Source organism: Centruroides vittatus, unplaced genomic scaffold (genome assembly GCF_030686945.1).
Source record: "Centruroides vittatus isolate TY-2023 unplaced genomic scaffold, ASM3068694v2 contig_371, whole genome shotgun sequence".
NCBI classification, from domain to species: Eukaryota; Metazoa; Arthropoda; class Arachnida; order Scorpiones; family Buthidae; genus Centruroides; species Centruroides vittatus.
In genome coordinates this window covers 2,588,033-2,612,121 of record NW_027122194.1, presented here as the reverse complement: position 1 = coordinate 2,612,121, position 24,089 = coordinate 2,588,033, and the positions used below count along the sequence as shown (strand labels likewise).

At 29.7% G+C, this 24,089-nt stretch overlaps 1 protein-coding gene across 1 annotated transcript in view; it reads right to left on the bottom strand.

The window, feature by feature from the left end:
- Positions 1-352: 352 nt before the first annotated feature.
- The window catches only part of LOC136975426 (biorientation of chromosomes in cell division protein 1-like 1), a 31,105-nt gene continuing 7,368 nt past the window's right edge, over positions 353-24,089 (bottom strand). The window contains exons 2-9 of the mRNA XM_067270480.1: positions 19,139-19,263; positions 15,397-15,710; positions 7,966-9,764; positions 7,690-7,882; positions 7,501-7,604; positions 7,242-7,290; positions 1,670-2,207; positions 353-1,141 (exon numbers count right to left, since the gene is read on the bottom strand). Of these exons, the coding sequence (XP_067126581.1) occupies positions 1,015-1,141; positions 1,670-2,207; positions 7,242-7,290; positions 7,501-7,604; positions 7,690-7,882; positions 7,966-9,764; positions 15,397-15,710; positions 19,139-19,263 (3,249 nt within the window). The 3' untranslated portion in view covers positions 353-1,014. The remainder of the gene's footprint in view (positions 1,142-1,669; positions 2,208-7,241; positions 7,291-7,500; positions 7,605-7,689; positions 7,883-7,965; positions 9,765-15,396; positions 15,711-19,138; positions 19,264-24,089) is intronic.

Genomic DNA, 24,089 nt, shown 5'->3' with positions numbered 1-24,089 from the left:
TTAAAGTTTGAATTAAAACAGCATCATCATATAATAACCTCCCTACACAATAATTTGCTATAGAAACAACTTTTATTGCTAATTTTTTAATATTAAGTAAACTAAATATTCTCTAAGTATAAATTTACAGATGTTAAAAGTGAGCATATATTTCTCTCTTAATTGAAACACACTGTAAAATAAAATAAATGAGAACATATTATTATTATTTGCAATCTTGTTTGAGATATGTAAATGAAAAGAGATTTTGTATGCATCAATGTATAAATGCATGATGCAGAAATATATTAAGCAAACACATGCTACAATTATTTTTCAATGTCAAAATTTTAGGTAAATTATACTTAATCAGTATAAAAAAATGATCATATTTATTTAAATGATCTACAAAGGATAAAAACACAATTGAAACATAAATTTGACATTTTATAAGTGAATGAGACAACACTCATGTAAACAAATTTAGTCATAAATCTTACATTAAAAGTGAGTATTAGCATATATAAGTATATTTGAGAGAGTCATTCATATTTAAAAAGATACATTTACTATATATAAATGTGTAATTTTAATTATAGGTCTGTCAGTTATATTTGATAATGAAATCTAAATATTCTTAATACTTTCTGGTGAGTCTACTAACATATTAAATTCAAGATTTTATCTTAAATGATGAATGTTGAGAACTTAAATGATGAATTATGATATATATCATAATTAATACAAATGTTGATTTATATGGACTTGGATTCATGAATGAATTATTTACAAATGATTAGCTATCAAAATATTTTCCTAAAAAGATTTCTCTAATATAAATCAGTCTGTTCCAAAAATTGGAAGAAAACCTGACAGTTTTTTTTAATAGACATTCCAATGATTTGAATATCATACTTGAAGAAGTGTCCATGATTTGTTTTAACAAATCAAGCTATAAAACAAACTGTAGGTTACAAAATTTAGTATGGAAAACCACAGCAATGTTATAGGTCACCTTGGAAGAAAATTATCAATTTAGATCCGTTTCCGTTTAGATGAACTGGGAGAAAGATCTCTCTGACGTTTCCTAGTGCATATCTGTATGTCTGACTCATCTGTTTTGCTATGCAAATCCTGTTTTGCGTTTTCTTTTCTGCTATTCCTGTAATTAAATAAATAAACATTTCAAATTTTTAAAGTAACATATTAATTTAATACAAATATAAATAACTTATAATAATCAGGCCAAATTTTAATAAATAATAAAATGTTGAATTTTTTCAGGCTATAATTATGTATAAGAAAAATAATAGGATCCACTTTAATTTTTAAATTTAATTCTAAAATTATTAATATTAGTACAAGAGAGCAGTCTAAATGCCTGCATTTTAATTAATGAAATAATGTAAGTTTACGTGATGTCTAGACTAAATGTTATTTGAAAAAATCTAGCCTTAAATAAATAATGTAAATTTAAAAGAGTTTGTTGTTTTGAATAAATACAAAGTTAGATAAAATTAATTTAAATATTATCAATTAATGTTACAATTTGTTTTGTGAGATTTATTAATTTATAACAGTAAACAATCAGACTAAATCATTCTTTAGTTGCATTGTGTTACATTGTCAGCATTGTATTGTGAAAATTGTCTTTATTTTATAAACTTATAAAAACTATATTTTATCTTACCTTACTTCCTTTGAACTATCTGGTAAAGGATTTGATTCAGAAGTTTTGGTTTTTATTTCTGTATTACTGCTTTCATTTTCAGTACATGCAGAAATGGAAGCCAAATCACTGTCTTTATTAGAAAAATTTGTGTCAAGAGATTTTGATCGAGTCAGTCTGCCAGAATTTTCTTTTTTATCATGTACAGTTTCTTTCAATTCTTGATTTTCTTTTACTTTTTTTGCTTTACTCTGTTCAATTTCTAAATTCTTTGAATGCTTTCGTTTTGTCTTCTTACTATTCATTTCAGCTTCTTCATTATCACTATTAGCAGAAGAAGAATCATCACTTTGCTTAGCCTCTTGATTAGAAGCTTTATCTGAATGATTGGAAGAATCAGAATCAGCACTACTTGAACTACTGCAAGACCATTTGCTATTATTAAAGATAGAAGAAAATTCATCCGATGCATATCGAGGATTAATTTTTCTCTGTCTCCGAAGCTCCCATTTAGGTTCTGTTTTAGGCTTAGAGCTCAAATTTTCTTCTTTGTTACTCTCTGTAATTTAGCATAAAATTATTATATTATAAAATTATCAAAATATGAAAATATAAAAATTTTAAAATATTCCGAGATTTTAGATGTATATCAAAAGATTTTAAATTCGTTTTTTAAAACATTACTTTTTTTACCAAGACAACAAAAGAAATCTATCATGCCTCTCATTTGCATTTTTAATTTTAATTTCAAACAATTTGATATATAAATCTAAAAAGTTTTCAAATGTATTCATGTGTAATGTAAAATTATTTTTATTTTAGTCAATTTTATAGCCGGAACAGTATTTCATTATTAAAAGTGACATCATCTAATAACTCTAGTCTTCGTTGATGTAGTTGAAAACTTTTATAATGAGATTTGTTGGTATACTCTATCTCAACTAAGTTGATAGTGACGTAGATGATGTAAATGACATAACATCATAAAACCACTGTGAAAGGTGAAAAATACCCAAGAACTCCAATATACTTGCACACAATATAGTTCCATCATAAAATTCATTTACAGAAGTCCTTACATTATATAATTATTCACAATAAACAATATGATAATACTTTGTTTATTTTAAAACTATTAGTGTATGAAAACAAACAAAGTACACAATAAAGATATAACCACTATTGTATATCAGTATTGATGTCATTATCAGCTTAGATGAGATAGAGTGTAGTTTGCTAATCTAATTTGCTTTTTACAAGTACAAATATTAAATCAGCTGAAAAGTCTAGACAATCTTCTTAAATAATGCAAACATTTATATTATAATTATTAGAGATTCTGTTTCCTACAACCATATATACTATAAACATAATATTGCTTTATCTTTCATAGTTATCTTATTGAATTTGTTGTTCTGTTTCTGAACAATAAATTTTTCCAACATCACTGCTGTGAAACTAAAGGAGAGAGCCTTAATTGAACATAAGATCAGAGATTTACTTCGGGATAACATGTTTAAAAAATTATGATAAAGAAATGAGAGCTTGAAAAGTATTAAATGGTTTTGTGTTAACTTTCTAAGAAACATCAAGTCTCTTAACTAACTATAAGGAGGGTGTCTAGGAGTTGCTGGATGCATATAAGAAAATGGAATGCCACATGTCACTTAAACTATGCCTTTTGCATTCCCATTTAGAATTCATTCCATCCTAAAGTCAATCATAAGCAAGAATATAAAACTGTTAGTTCTTGCAAGATATAACAAGATATAAAACTGTTAGAAAAACATTTTTAAGGCTTCTGGAATGAATCAATGCTGGCTGACTATTGTTGGATGCCCAACAGTAAAAAAAACCAACAGTCAACTAAACAACATTTCAGCACTTAATTCAGTGTAATATATTTCTCCTGAAGTTTATGGTTGTAAAGGTTGCTGGTGAAGAAAATTAACAACTAACTTTTTTTTATTTTAGTAATTTTTTCTTTCTGGAACTTACGGCTAATACATCTGAGAAAAAAAAACTCTCTCCCCACTTTCTCAAGAATCACTTACTAAAAATATAAAAATGTGATCTCAGAATAAAGATAAAGGGATTATGAGTGACATAGCAAAACAAGTAATTATTTCATATAAGGTGCTCCACAAAAGTATAGAATTGCTCAAAAAATTGGTCTTTTGAGGTCAGAACATGCTCTAATAAATAGAAATAGATTTTTTAATGCATAGTTCAGCATCTAACTTGCAAAAACATAATTTTAGAAAACTAATTCATGGCTGACTGCAGAATAGTGATAAAGTCAATTTACATAAGTTTAGAATCACCAATTTCTTGCAAGTTTTAAATGCAAAAGTATTTTTTTTATTATGCTTCATGGTACCCATTTAACAAATTTGAGAAAGGGAAAATTGTAGCTTTGAGAAGCACTGGTTCAAATCATCAGATAGTAGCAAACAGCATCAAACATTCAAAAAAGATAGTTCAGCATTATTTGTCAAATACTGCAAATTAGGGACCAAAGCGTACAAGTGGATGCCCTTCAAAGCTTACCCTCCAAGACCACAGACAAATTACTAATGCAGCCTCTAATTCCACTGCATCCACGCGTAAAATTTGGGAATTCAAGAACATCACAAAACTGTTCGAAATGTTTTACATAGCAACAACAACATTGTTCAATCTTAAATGAGAGTGCCCTGCTCTTAAGCCTGAGCACAAAGCTTCCTGATTGATTTTGCTAGGAAAAATATAGTTACTCAATGGAATGAGGTAAGTTTTTTGTTTCGTTTAGACCTGTTTGTGCTAGCACAAGAAATAACAATCTTTTTGTTGTATAGGTAATCTTTTCAAACAAAATAAAATTAATTAAATGGTTTAGTGTTCTACTGGCGAAAAGAGACCAAGTACTTTTTGTGAAGAAACTTTGGTGAACACTTAAAACAAGCAATTGTCACTACTTGAAACTTCCTTGAGGCATCAATCATAAAAAACCTTGTTGATACCATGCCAAATCACATTTTCAATGTTATTAGTAAAGGCAGTAAGCAAATAAATTACTCAATTAAACTATTTTGTAGTACTTAATGTGTCTTGTATTCATTTACTAGTCGATTCTATACTTTTGTGGTGCTTAAAATCAATTGTTTTACAATTTCTGCTGTTTGCTACGATATAGGAAACTATGAGTTTCAACAAATTATGTTTTCATAAATCCTGAGCAATATAAGAAAGGTAGCTACATCATATGTGTAATTCCTAACCTTTATAAAGTAAATTTGCAGTGGTTCTATACTTTTTGGAGCACCTTATTCCAAGCTAAAAAAGAAATTGATGTTCAGAAGGTATTCATTTTTGCTTAAATTACAAATTCCTTTTAATCATAAATTACAAATTCTTTTAGAACAACTGTCAAATATCCAGGTGTTGGTAGAAAACATTGATATGGCACTTGTAGCTTTGGAATCTCAGATCTTGGTACTTGAAGAGGAAAGAAAAATGTTTATACTAGTTTATATAACAGTAAATCATTGAAGATATGAAAAAGTGTTGTCTACACTTATTTGAGAGACTGTCAAAGTTGAAAGATAAAGAAAAAATAATATAGTGATTTCTGGTCTTCCAGATAATAGAAGTGATAAGGATGCTATAGTTTTGGTGCAAAATTTGTTTAAAGATAGTTTAAAAGTGTCTGAAGTAAATATTAAGAAGGCTTATAGAGTTGGTAAGCTATCATTACAAAAAGACTGGTCATATGTGAGCTGACAAATCCAGAAGATAAAAGAAAAATTTAAGAATACAAGGAATTTAAAAGGTACTAATATTTTTATAAATGATGATTATTCTGTAGCTATTAGAATGATTAGAAAGAAATTAAGATTATATGCTAATGAATTACATTTAAAAGGCACTAGAAGTATTAAATTTTGTTATAATAGATTAATAGTAGATGGTATAATTTATGCATGTAATTTAGATGACAAAATTTATCAAGTTAAAAAAGAAAGATATTTTTGTATTGAAATCTATATTACATCAGTCTAGAGTTGTAATATTATTATTAATAGATAACAATATATTATATCTAATGGACATTAAAAACATCCTCTTAGTTGTCTTCATGTTCCTCCTGATGATAAGTATGATAAATTTTTTTCATAGATGTACTGGAGATTTTGGATGAATATATAAATATGACTATAATAATGTTATTTTATGTGAAGATTTTAATGCTAGAATGGGACAATCAGAGCATATCTCAACTATGTATGTGATAATTTTAATAATTATAAGCTTCTTACAAGAAACTCTAAAGATAACATTTCTAATTATTGTGGAAAATTGTTATATAATTTTTGTATGGATAATGAATTTATCTGTTTAAATGGCATTCTTATCATTGACAAATATGGGAAGTTTATCTTTTTTTCTCACAATGGAGCTAGTATTATTGATTTCAATTGGTTTCAAATAATCATTTCTTGGAAGAAATTGTTGACTTTCAAGTTTTATCTATGATAGGTTCTGATCATTTTCCTATTTTGACATATTTAACTAGTACCAAAATGATAGCTAGGAAACCTTCTCATGTATTTGCACTTCAAACTTCAACATGGAATCCTAATGTTGCTGAATTGTTTACAAGTTTATCAGACTCATTAATAGATCAGAATCCTATGATCAAACTGCCTTTGGATATTTTTATGGCTATTTTAACAGAAATGGCAAAGCAATTGAGTATAATTTTTTATAACGAAGGGAATAATGCCCATTGTTGGTAATGTCTCGAATAAATGGTATGACGAAGAATGTAGCTTAATGAAAAGGGAATTGAAACGATTATTTATATGCTGAAGAAGAGTGATAAAACTGCTCATTTTGTGTATAGAAAACAATTCTCTTCATATAAATACCTTTGTCATAAAAATGATTGAGGGTGTGCCTCAAAAAATTGTATTGTTTCTTTTTGTATGTTTAAAAGTTATGAATATAATTATATAAATATAGAAAGATATTTTTGTATGTTGTAAAAATTTGATATATTATAATTTGTATATTAATAACAATGTTCATACTAATGTATTTCCCCCTTGTAATGAATGAATATGTCTAATACAATACATAAAAAAAAATAATTTCTCCTCAATTTTAATTACTACTTTTAGTTTCATTTTTAATTATGTATCAAGTTATTGTTGATGTAGGATTATACAACTATATTACTATTTATGTATATTTTCAGCATTTTTTTATAATAATCATAATTTAAAATCCTTATGTAATAGAAAACTGAAAACAGTTTTGTAATCATCATGAAAAGTTAGTCTAGAAAATACTCTTTATATCTAGAGATTAATAAAAATCAATTTGTAGACTAGTGTTAAACATACTCTAAACACAAATATTTATAATATATTTGTGATAACTAGAGTGATGATGATGTGAACATTTAATATTATCTCAGTAATACAATCTGAAAATTTATTTTCAAATTGGAATGATCATTTCAGCTCATTAATCTTGATGTTGATGATTTAGAATCTTTCTAAAATTGCTTTGTATTTAAAAAATAATAATAATAAGTTTACATTCTTACCTTGTAGTACCTCCTGATTTTGATCACCCAATGCAGAATTTTCACATTTCTGAAAAATTTGAATAAATTTCTATTTAGTTTAAAATAATAATTATGTTAAGTGTAAATTAGTTATAAGTAAATTTTAAAAATTTGTACTTATAGTGGAGCACATTTATAATCTCTCAAGGTATCAGACCAAAATTACAACCAAAAAGAAAAATTAAAATCTACGTCAAGATGGATAACAAAAATAATACAAAATTAATAATATACAAACCTCAGGCTTATTATCACTAAGACTTTCTTTACTTTTGTCATCTTCAATGACAACTTCACTATTCTCTTTCTCATCACTATCCTGGGATTTGGTTAATTTCTTTACTAAAGATAAAATTTAGTAAAACAATATTTTAAAAAAATATCAATTTACATTTCAAATTAACTACTATAATTATTTTTGACTTGCTCTCTTTCAATGGCACTTTCTTCTTCTCTTTGTGAGTAATATCATCTTTTGGTGGTAATTCAACTTCTTCACTGGAAGACAGACTGATACGGTCATCAAAAGAAGATAAATCACTGGTATGAACTGAACTGATTGTCACATCAGACCAAGCACCTTCCTCTTCATCTCCAGCTGCCAAATCATGTAGGCCATCCTAACAGAAAAATAAATACAATCAATATTAAATAGAAATCCTCAAAATAATTAAAATATTAATTTTCACTTACCTATACCAACCTGGGAGCTTTTTGATATATTTTTGTCATTATCCATTGACTGCAAATCCATCAGATCCTCCTTTATTAGCTGAATTTCATCTTGTTCTGTAATCTGACTACTTAATTCTGATTTCTGCTTTTCTTTCTTAAAACCTTCAAAAATATCTTCAGAGCTGCTTTCTTCTTGTGATGGTGATAGCCCTAATATTGGCCTTGAAGTCTCTACAATATCATTTTCTTTGCTGCTTCTTGATTCTGCCTCACTGCACACATCAGGACTAAAGGTACTCATACAAGTCGACTCTGTTTCACACTCTTTACTATCAGAACTACTCCTAGATGTTTTAATATTTTCAGATTTATTCTGAATATCAGCAGGCATTTTTGACTTTACATCATACTCTGATTTTGATGATTTACCGACTGATTTCATTACTTGTCCTTCAAATTTTAATTTTGAAATATTTTTGTCTTTAATCTTTTCATTCTTTTTTTCTTCTTTTTTGGTCACATCATACATTTTATCAATCTTATATTTTTTATCAGAATTCTTTTTCTCTGAAACTTTATCAAGTTTAGATTTATCTTTTTGAAGTTTTAATTTCTTTTGATTTTCATATTCCTTGTTAGCATCATTTTCCTTTTTCTTTCTCTTTTCCAAAAGTTTATTATGCAGTTTCTCTTTACTTGTTTCAGATTTTTTAAGGCTTGAAACAGATTTAGATTCAATTTTAGTTTTTTTATTTTCTGAATGTTGATCAGACTTATCGTCTTGTTTCTCAACTGATTTTGATTTATCAATATTCTTTTTATCAGGTGTTAAATATTTCTGTTTATCTAATGAATCTGTTTTCAAAGTTATATTTTTGCTATCTTCTGGTTGTTTCAATTCAATACTTTTAGATTTTATTTCACTCTTGGAATGCAATTTCATTTTAGTATCTGAATATTTCATTTTATCTGAAGAATGTTTGATAATTTTTTCTTGAAATGATTTCATTTTAGATTCATTAACTGGAGATTTAGTTTTTTCATTATCATTTTTACTTTTCAAATCATTTTTAAGTTTAGATTTATCACCTTTGCCTACTTTCTCCGGTGTTTTAAGGGATTTCACATTAGAATCTGATTTGTTTTTAATGTCACTTTTGTGAGGTTTTATATCTTTGTTATGAGAAGAGGATTTAATCTTTGAAACCGATCCTTCATGTTTATGAAGTTTTCCATGACTTTCTTGTGATTTTCCCATTTTCATTTTCATCAAATCTGAACTTGATTTACTTTCTACAGACTTCTTTTTATCAATTTTTTCAGAATCATGCTTTTTCAAATCTTTAGTTTTTGATGAATCTATTTTTGACTTCTCCCCAAATTTGTGCTTTTCCAATCTCTTATCTTTTTCATTCTTAGTTACTTGAGAGACAGTTTTCTTACTAGTTTCAGTTTTCAATTGTTCTTTCTTATCATTTGCATTCTTTGGTGTTTCTTTATCACTACATTCAGATAAAGTTCTGTCTCTCTTTATTTTAACTTCTTTATCTTTTTCTTTTAAAGCCTTAGGTTTTTCCATTAAAGACTGATTATCCTGTTCAATTTTTTTCTCAACAGTACTTTTATTTTCTTCAATTTTTTTGTTATCATTTAAATCCTTATTTATTGACTGTAAATTATCTGTTTGATCAACTTTAATTTCTAATTCAACATTTTCATTATTTCCTCCTTTACTTTCAATTGGAGTTTCTTCAGATTTCAATTCACTGTTTAACTCATTTGTTGACAATTGTATTTTTTCTGCAACTGTAGATTGATTATCATCATCTATAAATATTTATTATATAATTAATATTAAAATTTCAAATTGTTACTTATTCCCTTGATAACCTTTAGTGAAAAGCATAAATTTTGCTGAAGAGAACAATCATACAAGGAACATACCAATGTCATAGCCTTATGTTAACTTCATTTTAATTTTATTTAGCAGCTTATGTACACAAAATTGATTCATCCAGTACTCATTAACATAATTCTATTAAAGTCGAAGATTTGTAATAAAGCACTGAAGAGAGGCAAGAGACCCAAATTTCATTTCCTTGTACAGTACAATAAAGTTAAAATAGTCAATCACTGCTGTGTCCTTGTATGCTTTGCTCTCTTCAGCAAAATTTATACTTATCACTAAAGGATAAAATTTCAAAGTTTATTTTATTTAAATAAAAAATATTTTGTATAACTTTTATTACAGTTTCAAAGGATTAGGGAAAATTATGCATATAAGTAAAGTTGTACTATTTATGCTTACATATATTCAGGATAAGTCATTAAAATTTAAACTAGGATTAACATATGTAAATAAAATTATATTATTTAAGATAATCCTAGTTCAGATTTTAATGACTTATTCTGAATATAAGCAAGCAAATCAAAAATTAAAACAGTAATAATAAGTTTAATAGTACTAAGTTTAGTCAATATTAATAGACTAATATACTGTACAAGAATAAAGGTCTGCTAATTTTGATTTTTGTTCTATATATTCTACTTAAAATGATCCTGTAATATTGATGTAGATTATGAAATTTCTAACAAATATTATTAAAAATATATCATTCCTGAAAATGACAAAATTAACACAACACTTTAATCTACATAGATATACAGTATCTGTAAGACTAAAACATATCTGAAATCTTGTATTTTTATTTTTTTCACTTGTATAAAATAATTTGGTGAAAATTCCATATTTCCTGTTATAATTGTTCACTGGACAATGTTTTCCATTTTTGGTGGTCAATTGTTGAGATAAAAAAATACTGATGTTGCAAGAAGGAAAAAAGTATGATTCCAAAAGAGATATCAAACTAATATAAGAACTTGCATAAACCTAATTAAATTGGGATATTGTGACAAATATATGAAAAATAATTTGAATAAAGTACCTTAATCATCTTAATAAATTTTGATATTAATTCTCGATATCATTAATATTAAATGTCAATAATGATATTAGCCAGTACAGTGGTGATCGGTTAACGAACATAATCCATTCCAAGACTGAGTTCACTATCCGAATTGTTCATTAACTGATTATCGATTTACCATAGAACTTTATGGGAATTTGAATAATCCGTTCTGGAGACCCCCGAAAATAAAAAAATTATATACTTTCTTACTATGTTTATTTATATGTAATAATAAAAATACATGCATATACAACTATAAATACATGTACGAACTCGCCTGAAGATGACGACAGTAAGGTTTGTCGAAAGTACTTGCGACAAGCAAACGTGGATATAACGCTGAACTCAGTGAACTTTTCGCAACGTTTATACGGTCTTTGGCAAGAATATTGTCGTACCAACACATGTATATACAGTCTTGCAAGAAATACAATAAGTCATGTTTTTTCTGTTTGTGGGGCATTAAAGAATCTATCCATTGTCAATTGCTTTTCTCTCTCCTTCAGGATTTTTCAGAAGTAATTAATAGCATTGTTGTTGTAGAGATCCCTGAGCCTATTAATCTCAACCTGGTTTGGATGCCATTCTAAGACAGTTGTTCTGGCATCCTCTCATTTCTTCAAAACATCTTTAATAGCAGATGTCGGCATTAATCCTCTTTTTCAGAATAAAACATATCGCGCCGAGTTTCTTGGTGTTCTTCATTCAAGAGTTCTTGGCAGTCTTCTGTCGTCAGATCCATTTCAGGTGCCATTATGAGCTCTTCAATGTTTTTTATTTCTCAGATGTGATTTTTGTTACTCCTTTAGCTTGTGGATCTTCTTGATTATACAGTATCTTTCTTAGATAAGATTGAACTGCAGCCTACTGTAGATCTGTTCAAGCCATACTGCCCAGCAACATCAAAAGACATCTGCCCATTCTCTCTTTGTTTTACCTTTGCTTTTATACTCTCATCTTTCGGAAATAAGAACCAACACAAAACTTAATGAGTGCCTGCCCAACAGTCTCACAAATACTATTAAAAAATTCTTTCTGTCAGAAAAATAAAAGGCTGGAATTACAAGGAGGAGTTTCAAAGTTCAGAGGAATACTATCTGATCAGTATATACTGGGTTGAGTGTCAATATCAACGTCTCCCGCACTCCAAAAAGTTTTGAATTGTTGCCTGAAGACAAAGGGAAGTCCAATTCATATTCATTATTTTATGTCACTTCTTGTGTTCTGTGGTGTTCATTATCCAAATATGTATTGTTGTTCGAACATAAAAATCTTTTGTGAAAGTGTTCATTATCTGATTTTTTCGTTAACCAATCACCCACTGTATTTACTTTTCTGGTTTTGATATTGAAAAATATAATATCAATAGTACAATGGTGCATTATCCTATGGGCAAAAAGGACAATTGATGACAATCCTGTGGGCAAAGATTGGTTTGAGGCCCCTTGTTGGTGGAGGTCCCAAACCAATCTTTCATAAAAAACTATTTCCCAAAAAATTCCCATGTAAAAAAATGTCAGAAGTCAACAGTGTACATGGGACCTTCTAATTCAAATTTACTTGAACTCCATGAAATTATAATGTACCATTACAATAGTCAATTATTCAATAATATCAAACATTGTTAATATACCAATATTTACCAGTAGGTGAACAGGTGCAGTTTACTTCACAATACAAATTAGATGGGCAATTATTACAAGAAATACAATAAGTTCATTTCAAAATAAGATGCGACAGTGACATTATAATAAAATCATTCATTATCATATCAGCTGTAAAATTTCAGCAATATTTATTGAAAATTAATATTAAAAATCTTCAATGAATCAGCATCAACAGATCAGTTCTTCCTGATATTTGCAACAGATGGGCTTTGTAATTTCAAATGCAAAGAAGGCATTTGAAATTACAAAGCCATCTCTCAAAGAGGTTTCTTAGGCTGAGACTCCACTAGCCTAAAAATGAGAGTAAAAACCGTCACCATAAAAACTTTTAATCACATGACCTATTTGCATTTGCACTCAGATTGTGGTGGAGGTCCTGCCCTGCTAGCAAAGATTTTATGGCGACGGTGCTGTCAAAGTTACGCCTATGCGGTTGTATACATGATATATCGATATAAAGACAATGATTATATTCTACGAGTTTTTTCTGTACTATAATTACAAATGTAGTAAAAATAATATCTTTACTTTCATATATTAACTTTTATTATTGTATTATTAAGATAATATACAGCACTTATAAGCTCAGCTTTTTTATTACATACTCCTCTAAATTGAAAGATTTTCCTTTGGCAGTCCATATTGCGTGTTTTAGGCAGCCATTATTATAATCAGGATACCGCTTGTCATAGATACGTAAATACTTTCAGATGTCTTTGATAAATCTTTCCAGATCTATTCTGGAGTAGCCACGAGAGAACATACACAAAAGCTTGTTTCTGCCATTTTCGCACTATGTCACAATGAACTAGATTTCAGTGACTTCTGATTGGTGGGATGGTTCCATTTTATGGCTGTATTTGTGTTGAAAGTTGAACACTGCTCAACTCGCTTTTACACTGGTTTTATGAACTGCTCAGGCGTAAAATATCATGGTTACGTGATTAAAAGCTTTTACGGAGAGGGGTTTTACATCCATTTTTACGCTAGTGGAGTCTCAGCCTTACACTTATAGACTTGCATCCAGTAGGATAAGCATTTCAGAACTTTGTTGCCATCGTGCCATCATGCAAAATCTTGTAGTAGTGTATGTTTTGTGTTGTATAATTAAAAAACAACAAAGTGATTTTTTTCTTCACAATAGTCACAATTTCTATTATTTCACATTCACAGTATGATCTCTAAAATGTCACAGTAAGATATTATCAATCATCATAAGCAATAATTTGTCAGTTTGACTTCCTATTTCCTGACAGTTTTTTCAAATATAAAATCTTTAAGACTGTAGTTTCAATTCAAGCATATGAATGCATTTATTGTTAGTTGTTAGACCATCTAATAAACTATTTAATTCTATCATTATATGTAAAAATGTTATTTCAGAAAATATGCATTCATAATTGTTTAAGCAATTTTCCACAAATTAGATGAATAAATCATATTTTTTGTTTCAAAAATTTATCTTTGGCAACAGTTTTTGTTCTATACAATTTTAAAATTTTGTTAATTGACAATTTTGATGTACAATGGAACCTTGCTCAATGAGCACCTCGCACAACAAGTATTTTGCATAATGAGCAAAACAAATTGTAAAAATTTGCCTCGCTTAACGAGCAATGTTTCACATAACAAGTGATGAGGAGAGGGGAAGTCCTGAATTTGGCGCATGTGGCATGCTCCATCAGTCTGTGTTTAGCACTCATTCTGCTAGCATCTTAGCGTCACTTGTGATCACATATTTTTCCAAACTTGTGTTCACACATATTACTTATAAATATCAACAACCATAGCTTGTTATATAATAAACATGCCAAACAATATGCCAAATTCTTGAGTCATTAAATTTAATGACTGATTCCAAATTAAATTTTAGAAATGTCTGAATTAAAAATTAACTATTTATAATTATTAAATTTAATACAAGATGGAAACATAACTGCCTACCTTGTCAAATTAATTAATTTCTAATATTTAATTATAGCCTTTACATAACCCAAGAATTTGGCATATCATTTGGAATGGTTATCAAATATATTAGCTGTGATTTTTTTTTTGTTTCTGCAAATAGAATTCTCATTCCAGGATGGTTCATTCCGCGCTTGAAGAAAAGATGATGATGATGATTCACGCTCCTTAACAGTGTATAGTGTACAATTTTTTTTTGAATAAATGTTATACATAAAACATTTGAGTATTTTTTGGCATGGAATGCATTATCATATTTTACATTAATTTCTATGGGAAAAATTGTTTCGCTTAACGAGTGTTTCACATTACGAGTAAGACTCTGGAACGAATTATGCGCATTAAGCGAGGTTCCACTGTATTTTGTTGTTTTAATAAATTTGTTAATTCATATCAGAAAAATGCTTGTTTATAAACATTTCTGAACTAAACAGGCACAAATTCTTCATTGTCTCAACTATATACTGCCTAACCAAAATTTCCCAGTATATAGAAATATGTCAGGATTCTACATTATCAGATTGTGCAGAATCAAGTCATTCAGATTTTAAATATAGAAAGTTTTACTTTTTTACACAGTTTGTTAAATTTATTATTTTTCTATGCTTATTTTGTGTAAATAAAGTTTAGTTCTGAATTTGTACATTAAATTTACATCTCTGAATTGTGTTTTGGTCTACTGTATTGGAAGGGAAGGAGTCTAATGGCATATTCCTCCTCCAGATGTCCCATGGTGCCATCTTACCCAATGCCATAAGAATAAGTTAAATAACAAAAAGGACATTAATATTTATATTATATAATATAAAACTGTTAGTAAATATATTTATTTATATGTCTAAGAAAAAAGAAATTTACCTGTCTTAACAATCGAACTGGTTTCAGATAATAGTTCATTTTCACTAGATTTTGGTTCTTCTTGTGGTTCAGGTGGTTTTATTTCTGAAACTTTATCACAATTATTATTTTCAGGTGGAAGAGGTGGTGGAGGTGGTGGTGGTGGTGGAGGTGCTGATGTTGGTGCTGGCGCAGATGCTGGTTCAGGCTGAATATTATTCAATCCCAAATAATCTTTCACAATTGTTTCAATTTTAGGATAGAATACTTGATAAATTTTAGGAGTTACAACCTGTTCTACTAAATGATCCATACCCCATGCTAACATACCAGACCTAAAAAAATGTTTATTTTCATTATAATAAATAGTAGAACCAATACAAAGTATTTTAAACACATAAATGATATAACAGGGTAGAATATACTAATAAGAATATATTTGCAATTCTTTTCAAATAATTCATGATGCCTAGCAAAAAAAATAAAATTTTTAAAAATTATAGGATTTTTGAAAAGAAATTATATTTGAAAAATTTTATTCTTATTTTTTGACCATTACACATTCAAGAACAGTAGTACAACTATAAAAACATAATCCACAGATTTATAGTTAATACAGTCAAACTTTCATATTATGAACTTGTATAGCAAATTTCTCCTTATAATAAATTTTTGCATTTTACACAGTGCTCTTTCAGCCAAAGATATAAGTAAAATTTCTATATAACAATTTTTTTAAAATTTGTAAAAATTATTGGTCATTAAAATCTGATTACATCTGGATTGAGTTCAAATTTAGGTTCAATTTCAAGTACCACTCTGTAAACCATTTGTAAAACTGTGGCCCAAGTGCAAGAAATACTAGTCATTAGCTTTTAAAGTCATCACGTTATCTGCCCCAGGTGACTCTGGTTGAAAAAAAAGGGGAGAGAAGTTATCTATCAATGAGAGCATCTGGGTCTAAATGATTTGCTGTTAACAAAATGTTTTAGAATTACAGTATTTATGTATTAAAAGGGTTGACAAAAGTTTGAGCCTTTCAACCAGGAGATCCTCACATTTCCTAGACAGTCAGGCACTTGAGGAACCAACTGGGGACTAACCATTCCATCCTATTGGCGAGTGACCCCTAATATCCATTCGTCACTCACCAATAGGACATCCTGGCAGTAAATAGCCAATTAACCAGGCTATCAAAGTGAACGAGAATGGGCTGCTGTTATAGGATTAACCAACCATAATGGTTCTGTTTATTGGTTAAAACTTTTAAACATGGTATATTATATTAATAGAAAGTCAAACCAGCTAGGACATTATATGGGTCAACAAGGTCCCCACTGAGTTGGTCAGGGAACCAGGACACATAGTGCTAAATATGCTACTAGAATACAAATCAGGGCTGGTACTATCAATGTCAGAAGTCTGAATGGAAAGGAAGTAGAGCTAGCTGAAGAGCTAGAAAAGCATAATGTACAAATGGCAGGTATCACTGAAACCAAGAAAATTAAAGTTGGAGAGACAAACCTAAACAATAAATATAAGCTAATCTACTCAAGGAATGATACTCAATGCAAGGAGGGTGTAGCTATAGCATTTACATCTGTTATGGAAGATAACATTACAGAATGGGAAGCACTCTCTAGCACTGAGTATCTTACTAATAAAAAAAAATTTTGAAAAATTAATAGATTTTTCTTTTCAGAATCTTATCATATTATATAACACGTCTTAACATATATGTACACAGTATAATTTCTGAATAGTGGATACTGCAGGACCAAGAAGTTTGTCCTCTATTCAAAGGTACTGTACATACCAGTGGCCATATTGTATTTTAACTTGGTCATCCATATGGTTTCTTTTAGTCGTATTGCATGTACAGTACAAACTCATTGAACTTGCAACAAATGTCTTTAATAGCACATTTTGTACTTCTTTTTATTGTAGTCTTGCACCGCACACGCTGACTGCACACATTTTTCATGTCCTCTGTCACCTGTGATGTCTTCTTTCTGAAATTTGCATACAAATCACTTTTCTACTGAATTGAGTGTTCGTTATACAGATCGCAAAAAGCCCTTTTCTACAATTTCATGGCTGTCTGCTTAAAAATTACACTGTTGCTTAAGTTTTGCACACCAGTGTATTTATCTTTGCAGCTGTAAAAATCACATTTTAATTGAATTCTAAATAGCAAACAGATTGTGTAATTATTAAATGGAACATAAAAATTACGATAAAACATAAATGTTGATTAATTATTAATTCATCAAAAACAACCTGAGAGGAAATAACAAAAAAGAAAAATGTTACTGTTATTATGAACAGAAGGGTGGACAAAGGTTGGTTTAACTCAAGGATGAGCAACCCACGGCCAGTGGTAATATTTTTTGTAGCCTGCCTCGCATAAGGGTGCGACTATACAGACGTGAGTGAGCAAATTTTCTGAGCAGGAATATGTGGTAAGAAGAGGCAAGATGCGATAAATATCAAAACCTGTCAGATATGTGTGAGAACCAGAAATTCACTCTTGTCAGTGTTATTTCTCACTTCTCGCTTGTGCATGGTTTTCCTTTGCAAAAACTAATCTCTTGCAACCTCTTACTCACTCTAAATTCATGTCTGCATAGTTGCACCTAAAAATATGAATTAGTATATCAATTTCCCAGCTTAAGGAAGTATGCAACAAAAATTCAAACGTTATTTTTACAACATATGTATGTGAATAGTTTTTCCCGCAATGAATTTAGTAAAAATTAAAACAAGAAACTGGCTAACAGACACATCAAAACTAATTTAAAACTAGCAGTGACGAATATTTAACCAAATATTTCCAACATATTACATTTACATCAGTTCCAGAAGCTAAATTAAGTATACCTATGCTAATTTATAATTATATATGAATAAATAATTGTGATTTACCAACATTATTTTCCTCTTTTCTCTTGTATGCAGCCCGCATAAGTTCAAAAGTTTTAAAATGTAGCCCTTACACAGAAAAAAGTTGCCCATCCCTGGTTTAAGTGACAAGAATTTGAATGTGATTTGCTAGCCATTTCAAGGGGCAAGAAATGTAGGGTAGATGTACCAGTTTTGGCCAGTGTACCAGTTCTGGCCAGAAAACAAATTTAACTTAAAAATATAATCACCACATATTCAAATCTGTCCAATGAAACAAACTTTTATTGTTAACTGTTCACACAGTTAATAATAAAAGTTTGTTTCATTTGTGATTATATTTTTAAGTTAAATTTGTTTTCTGGCCAGAACTGGTACTACACTGGCCAAAACTGGTACATCTACCCTATTCGGTATTCTTACATTTCTAACATCATTGACGATCTAAGTGACTAATAAAAATTGACATGGTGATTTGTCTACTTTGTAGTTATTGAATAGGTGTAATTTTTCAAACATTTTTGCTTTTTTCAATAAATGATTTGTTAAAAATTACTTTAGCCACTACAAAGCTGTTAAGATCATAAATGCAAGAAAACCGAATATCTTCCTATACTTTAAAGGAAAACATTAGTTTTAATTAAAATTTGCTGTTACTGGGATATAATAAAGTTCTGTTGAGTTGATTATCCCTCCCAGTGATTCTGAGAGTTGTTTTATTGTGTTACATACACTACTTAGTATCAATACAGTGTCAGAAATTTTATCAACAGACAATATACTTAAAAATTATTTTTACATTTGATACTCATTTAAATTTGAGTAACAAAAAATAATAAATACACCATTAAAAATAACTTACTCGTTAATTGATCGCCGCAGATTATCACGAACTTGATTTTTATTGAGATCTGTGCACCATGTTTGTTCAGAGAGAAATTTTGAGACATATATCTCCACTCTTTGTCTTAAATTCTGATAAGCAGGCTATAAGAATAATAAATAGAATTGAATAACAAATATTTAAAATTCAAAATGTAAATTTCTACTACTGAAAATTTAAAATCACATGAACCAAATAGAGTTAATCAAACTGATTTTTTTTCCAAATTTTGAATATTTATTATATTATAGATACAAAGCAAAAAATATAAATTATATTATTTTACATGTTTTAATAGAAGAAGAAAATGAGACACACCAAGTTTTTGATGTATAACAAGCAAAAAACACTGTCTTTTGCTTTTATTTTTAAAAAAATTAAAAACATGTTACAATTTAAAAATTGCTAGCACCTTTCAGTAAGACAAACTTACTACAGTCAAACCTGTTTTTATGCGGTGGATAGGGACCGCATTAAAAAAAAAATTGCACGAAACTTCACGAGTGGCTATAAAAAATAGTTTTCACAACACAATTAAAAAAATATTTTTTTTTTATGCGGTCAATAGGGATCGCATAAAAGAAGTCTCACATAGAAAATAACTCAAAACCGTACGAAATAGAATTTATTGACAACAGATGTCAGCACTTGACTGCATCGTCTCGTCTATCGTCTGTTTTACATATTTTTGTCCAGGTGGTGTTTTGTTGACTTAAAAAATAAATTATTTCATTTTTCGCATATTCATGCAATAATATTACTATAATAAGTTCATTTATGCTATAATAAGTTTATTTAGCTATAATAAGTCAACGTGAGACATGACAAATTGCACGAGACTAGTCGCCAACTATACCGCACAAATAAAAAATCGCATTAAAAAAAAATCGCACAAAAAAAGACCGCATAAAAACAGGTTTGACTGTATTATCAGACAAAAAATATATATATACCTTACTGATATTAAGTTACCTCACTATTCTACTACCAGATAGAGTTAAAATCTAGCCAATAATATCACAAATAAAAAATATTGTGTTAGACTATATGTTAAAACAATATTTGAAGTTTAAGAGAAAGAAACTAAATTTTTCAGCACGATTTGACTTAATCAAATTCATTAGAAAAACAGGATTACCTTTATTACTACTTGGAGTAGTTAGTTCAGTGAATAACAACTCTATTAATTCAGGTTTAACAGATTGTTGATCTGATATTTTTCCTACATTATTTTGTAGATATTAATTATACATTTGTGCTAGATCACAATTACAGTAGACTCTCCATTAACCAGAACTCAAGCAACTGGCAAATATCGAAAAAATAATACTTATCTGTACATATTAAATTCTGATTTTCAGGTAGCCAACTGTTTAACTTTTTCTCACAAAGAAATGTTTTCATCATGTTTTAGGACAGCTGCAGTATCTTAATGAATGTAAGTCACTGTTCTAATTGAATTCAAACATTTTTGAACTTTTATATCATTTTTTTGATAGATCGAACAATAATTTAAACTATATGTTTTTATTCTAATTTGTTAAAATCAAACCCCATACCTGTTCAGCATTAACATCACTTCTCAATTCAGCTAAAAGTATTGATTTTCACACTTATATCACACTGTCTTCTTCATTCTTTTGTACTGCTATTGTTAATTAATACTTTAAATAAAAATTAAAATAATTTCTAGCAGAAATTAAGTTTAAACTTGGTGTGTCACACTGTAAGTAAACACACACTTCATGTACCAATGTTTGTCTCCCATTTCCATCAATTCATTATGTATAAACATACTGATTGGTTGGGATCTATTGTTATTCAAATTTTGTGTTCTCATTCAACTCAAGTCTGTTTTTGTCTTAATTTGTTTTTAATTATTGTATTTCATATTAATATCTAATACAGAGTTTATGGTATAGTATAGTATGGCGTATACCAGGGCTTCTTAAACTATGGGTCGTAACCCCATTTGGGGTCACTTAGCGAAATCTTGGGGTCATGAGATTTTAATGCAAAATATTGAAAATAATTTGTGAGAGTTTGAAAATGGCATGCTTTGTGTCGTAAGTTTCGTGAGTTGCACTTTGTGTCACTTCTGACACAAAGTGAGACAATGATTCAGCAACACTGATTGTAGTGTGAACTAGTGTAGTGTTGTTACTTTTCAGTGTATTCAGTTGTCTCTGTTCCATTGTAACACAAGAGTGAACTGTGGTAGTACACCATTATTGTTTTTGCAAATTTGTATATATTTTACTCATCAATCGCACACCGTGTTAAATAAACAGTAACTTCTCACCAAAAAACCAACAACGGTGCGTTATCAGATGTAATTACAATTTTTCACAAACGTTTTTGAACATAAAAGTTCTTCATCGGGTGAAAAAACGGACAACTTATACAAAAAACGTTCGATGGAACAGATTTTCGAAAGAGCCGTGCGCAAGATTCGAAATATTACTTGTGCGGTTGTCGTCACCGCTGCGCATGGGCGGAAGTGGAAACTTTCCTGTAATGTCATCCGTCATAAATGAGCATTTGCCATGTGACGGATAACGATAACTCCTCTTTGCCGTTGATACATTTTTTATCTCGGGCGGTTTTATGTATGTGTACCGCCTCCATCCATCTCAAACGGTGTATAAGGGGTGTGATGTGGATAATCCTGGCCTCGTCAAACCTTGGCTGTATATCCGGATCTGTGGCGTAACGTGCCAAAGCGGTTGTACATCTTTGATGACGGATGTCTGCTTTATGTTCTTTAATTCTCACTCCTAGCGATCTTTTAGTGAAAATAAAAAATAATTTAGTGAAGTTTAATTAAATAAAAAATAATTTAATTTTAGTGAAGATAAAAAATGTATCAACGGCAAAGAGGAGTTATCGTTATCCGTCGCATGGCAAATGCTCATTTATGACGGATGACATTACAGGAAAGTTTCCACTTCCGCCCATGCGCAGCGGTGACGACAACCGCACGAGTAATATTTTGAATCTTGCGCACGGCTCTTTCGAAAATCTGTTCCATCGAACGTTTTTTGTATAAGTTGTCCGTTTTTTCACCTGATGAAGAACTTTTATGTTCGAAAACGTTTGTGAAAAATTGTAATTACATCTGATAACGCACCGTTGTTGGTTTTTTGGTGAGAAGTTACTGTTTAATTTGTATATATCTTCAATAAATATGTGTATTTTCATTGTATTTCATATGTATATTGCAAAATATTTATATATGTTTATTTTATTTTTTGGGGGGGGGGTCGCAAAAAAATCACAATCATAAATGGGGTCGTGAATAAAAAAAAGTTTAAGAAGCCCTGGCGTATACTATTAGTTAGCCTTATTTTTAGTAGACACTCTCAAGCAGCTAGTAACTACATTAAGTAGAAAATAGAAAAACTACAAAAAATATAAAAAAATAATGTATTATATTTTGGTTTATAATTTTAAAATATCTGTTAATTTGTTTTAAAAAAGTATTTGAATTTGTGATGTTGCATTCAAAAAGTTTTCATTACAGTTGTTCTATTTGAATTCTCAAAACATTGAATTTTGTTGATTTGAAGATGGGACTGAGAATCCTAAAAGGCACTTAATCCAAATAAATATCCTGACTCCTTTAACTGCTTTTCAGTTTCTTTTCTTACTTTTTATCAATAGAGTTATCTTTTCCAGTATAAAATCAACTTACTTAAACCAAATAACCGGAGCAAAAATGTTCTACTATTGCAAACGTTTTCGACACTCCTTCTGGGCTATTCTTCTGGCTTTTACGTGAAACTGTTGCAAGCTGTTCATTCAATTTTCGAATTTCAATTTAGAAGGCATTCAATTTCTGATTCAAAACGCGCATGTATTCTAAGATATTCAAATATCGGATATTAGTATGAGATTCGAAATGCACACTAGATTCAATTTAAACCATTATAAAACCAATATAAAATCAAATGCTATCATCGATTAGGACTTGCCATGCCGTGGAAAGCGACATTTCATCTTTAAAATTAATGCCATTGCCTCCAACGTTTTGAGGTGATCATGATGCAGGGTGGTGAGGATGATACGCGCTTCGTTAAAGTCAGCTGTGATGTCCAGGTCCGTCGCATAAGTCGAAAGGGCTATTGTGCATTTATTGTGTAGTATGTCTGACTTATGCTCCTTTAATCTTACTGCTAACGTCTGGTGGAGCCAACATATACCATTTCTCTATCGCATCTGCCATCTCCTACCGGGACTCTGTAGATCTCCAGTAATCTGTCCAGATTGGGATGGTCTTTTCCACTCCTTAGTATGCTGTAAATGGATGGACATCTCCTGTACGCTATATTGATCTCGCACTTCTTGGCAACTACATTATATATTGATATCATCTATGTTTCTCCTATATAGGAGAATAAGGGACTTATTGTTTACAAAAATAGATGATAGATCAATGCACCAAAATATATTAGAATTGGCACACTTAGCATGTTATAGTTTGGCATTCCAGTTTAAAGGGATTGTGTACATACAGAGTAGGGGTGTCCCTATGGGCAGTCCGTTATCCAGAGACCTATGCAAAATGGTGGTCGGAAGGTTGGAAAGCAAAACGCTATCTAACTTCCTCCCCAATATTCTCCTATATAGGAGATACATAGATGATATCATTTTTTGGAAGACGAAACTGGATCTTATATACGCAACGAACGACAATCCCTATGGACTATTTGTTGAGATTGAACAACACAGCCTAGACAGAGTCCACTTCTTGGATGTGGACATCATAATTGAAGGATTGAACATACTGCTGTGTATCGAAAACCAAATGCTGTCTCAACGTATATTCTAATAAGATCCTGTGATCCCTTTTCTTATAAAATAGCAGCCTTCAAAGCATTGGTCAGGAGAGCATTCACACACTCTTCCACTACACAGGTGTTAATGCAAA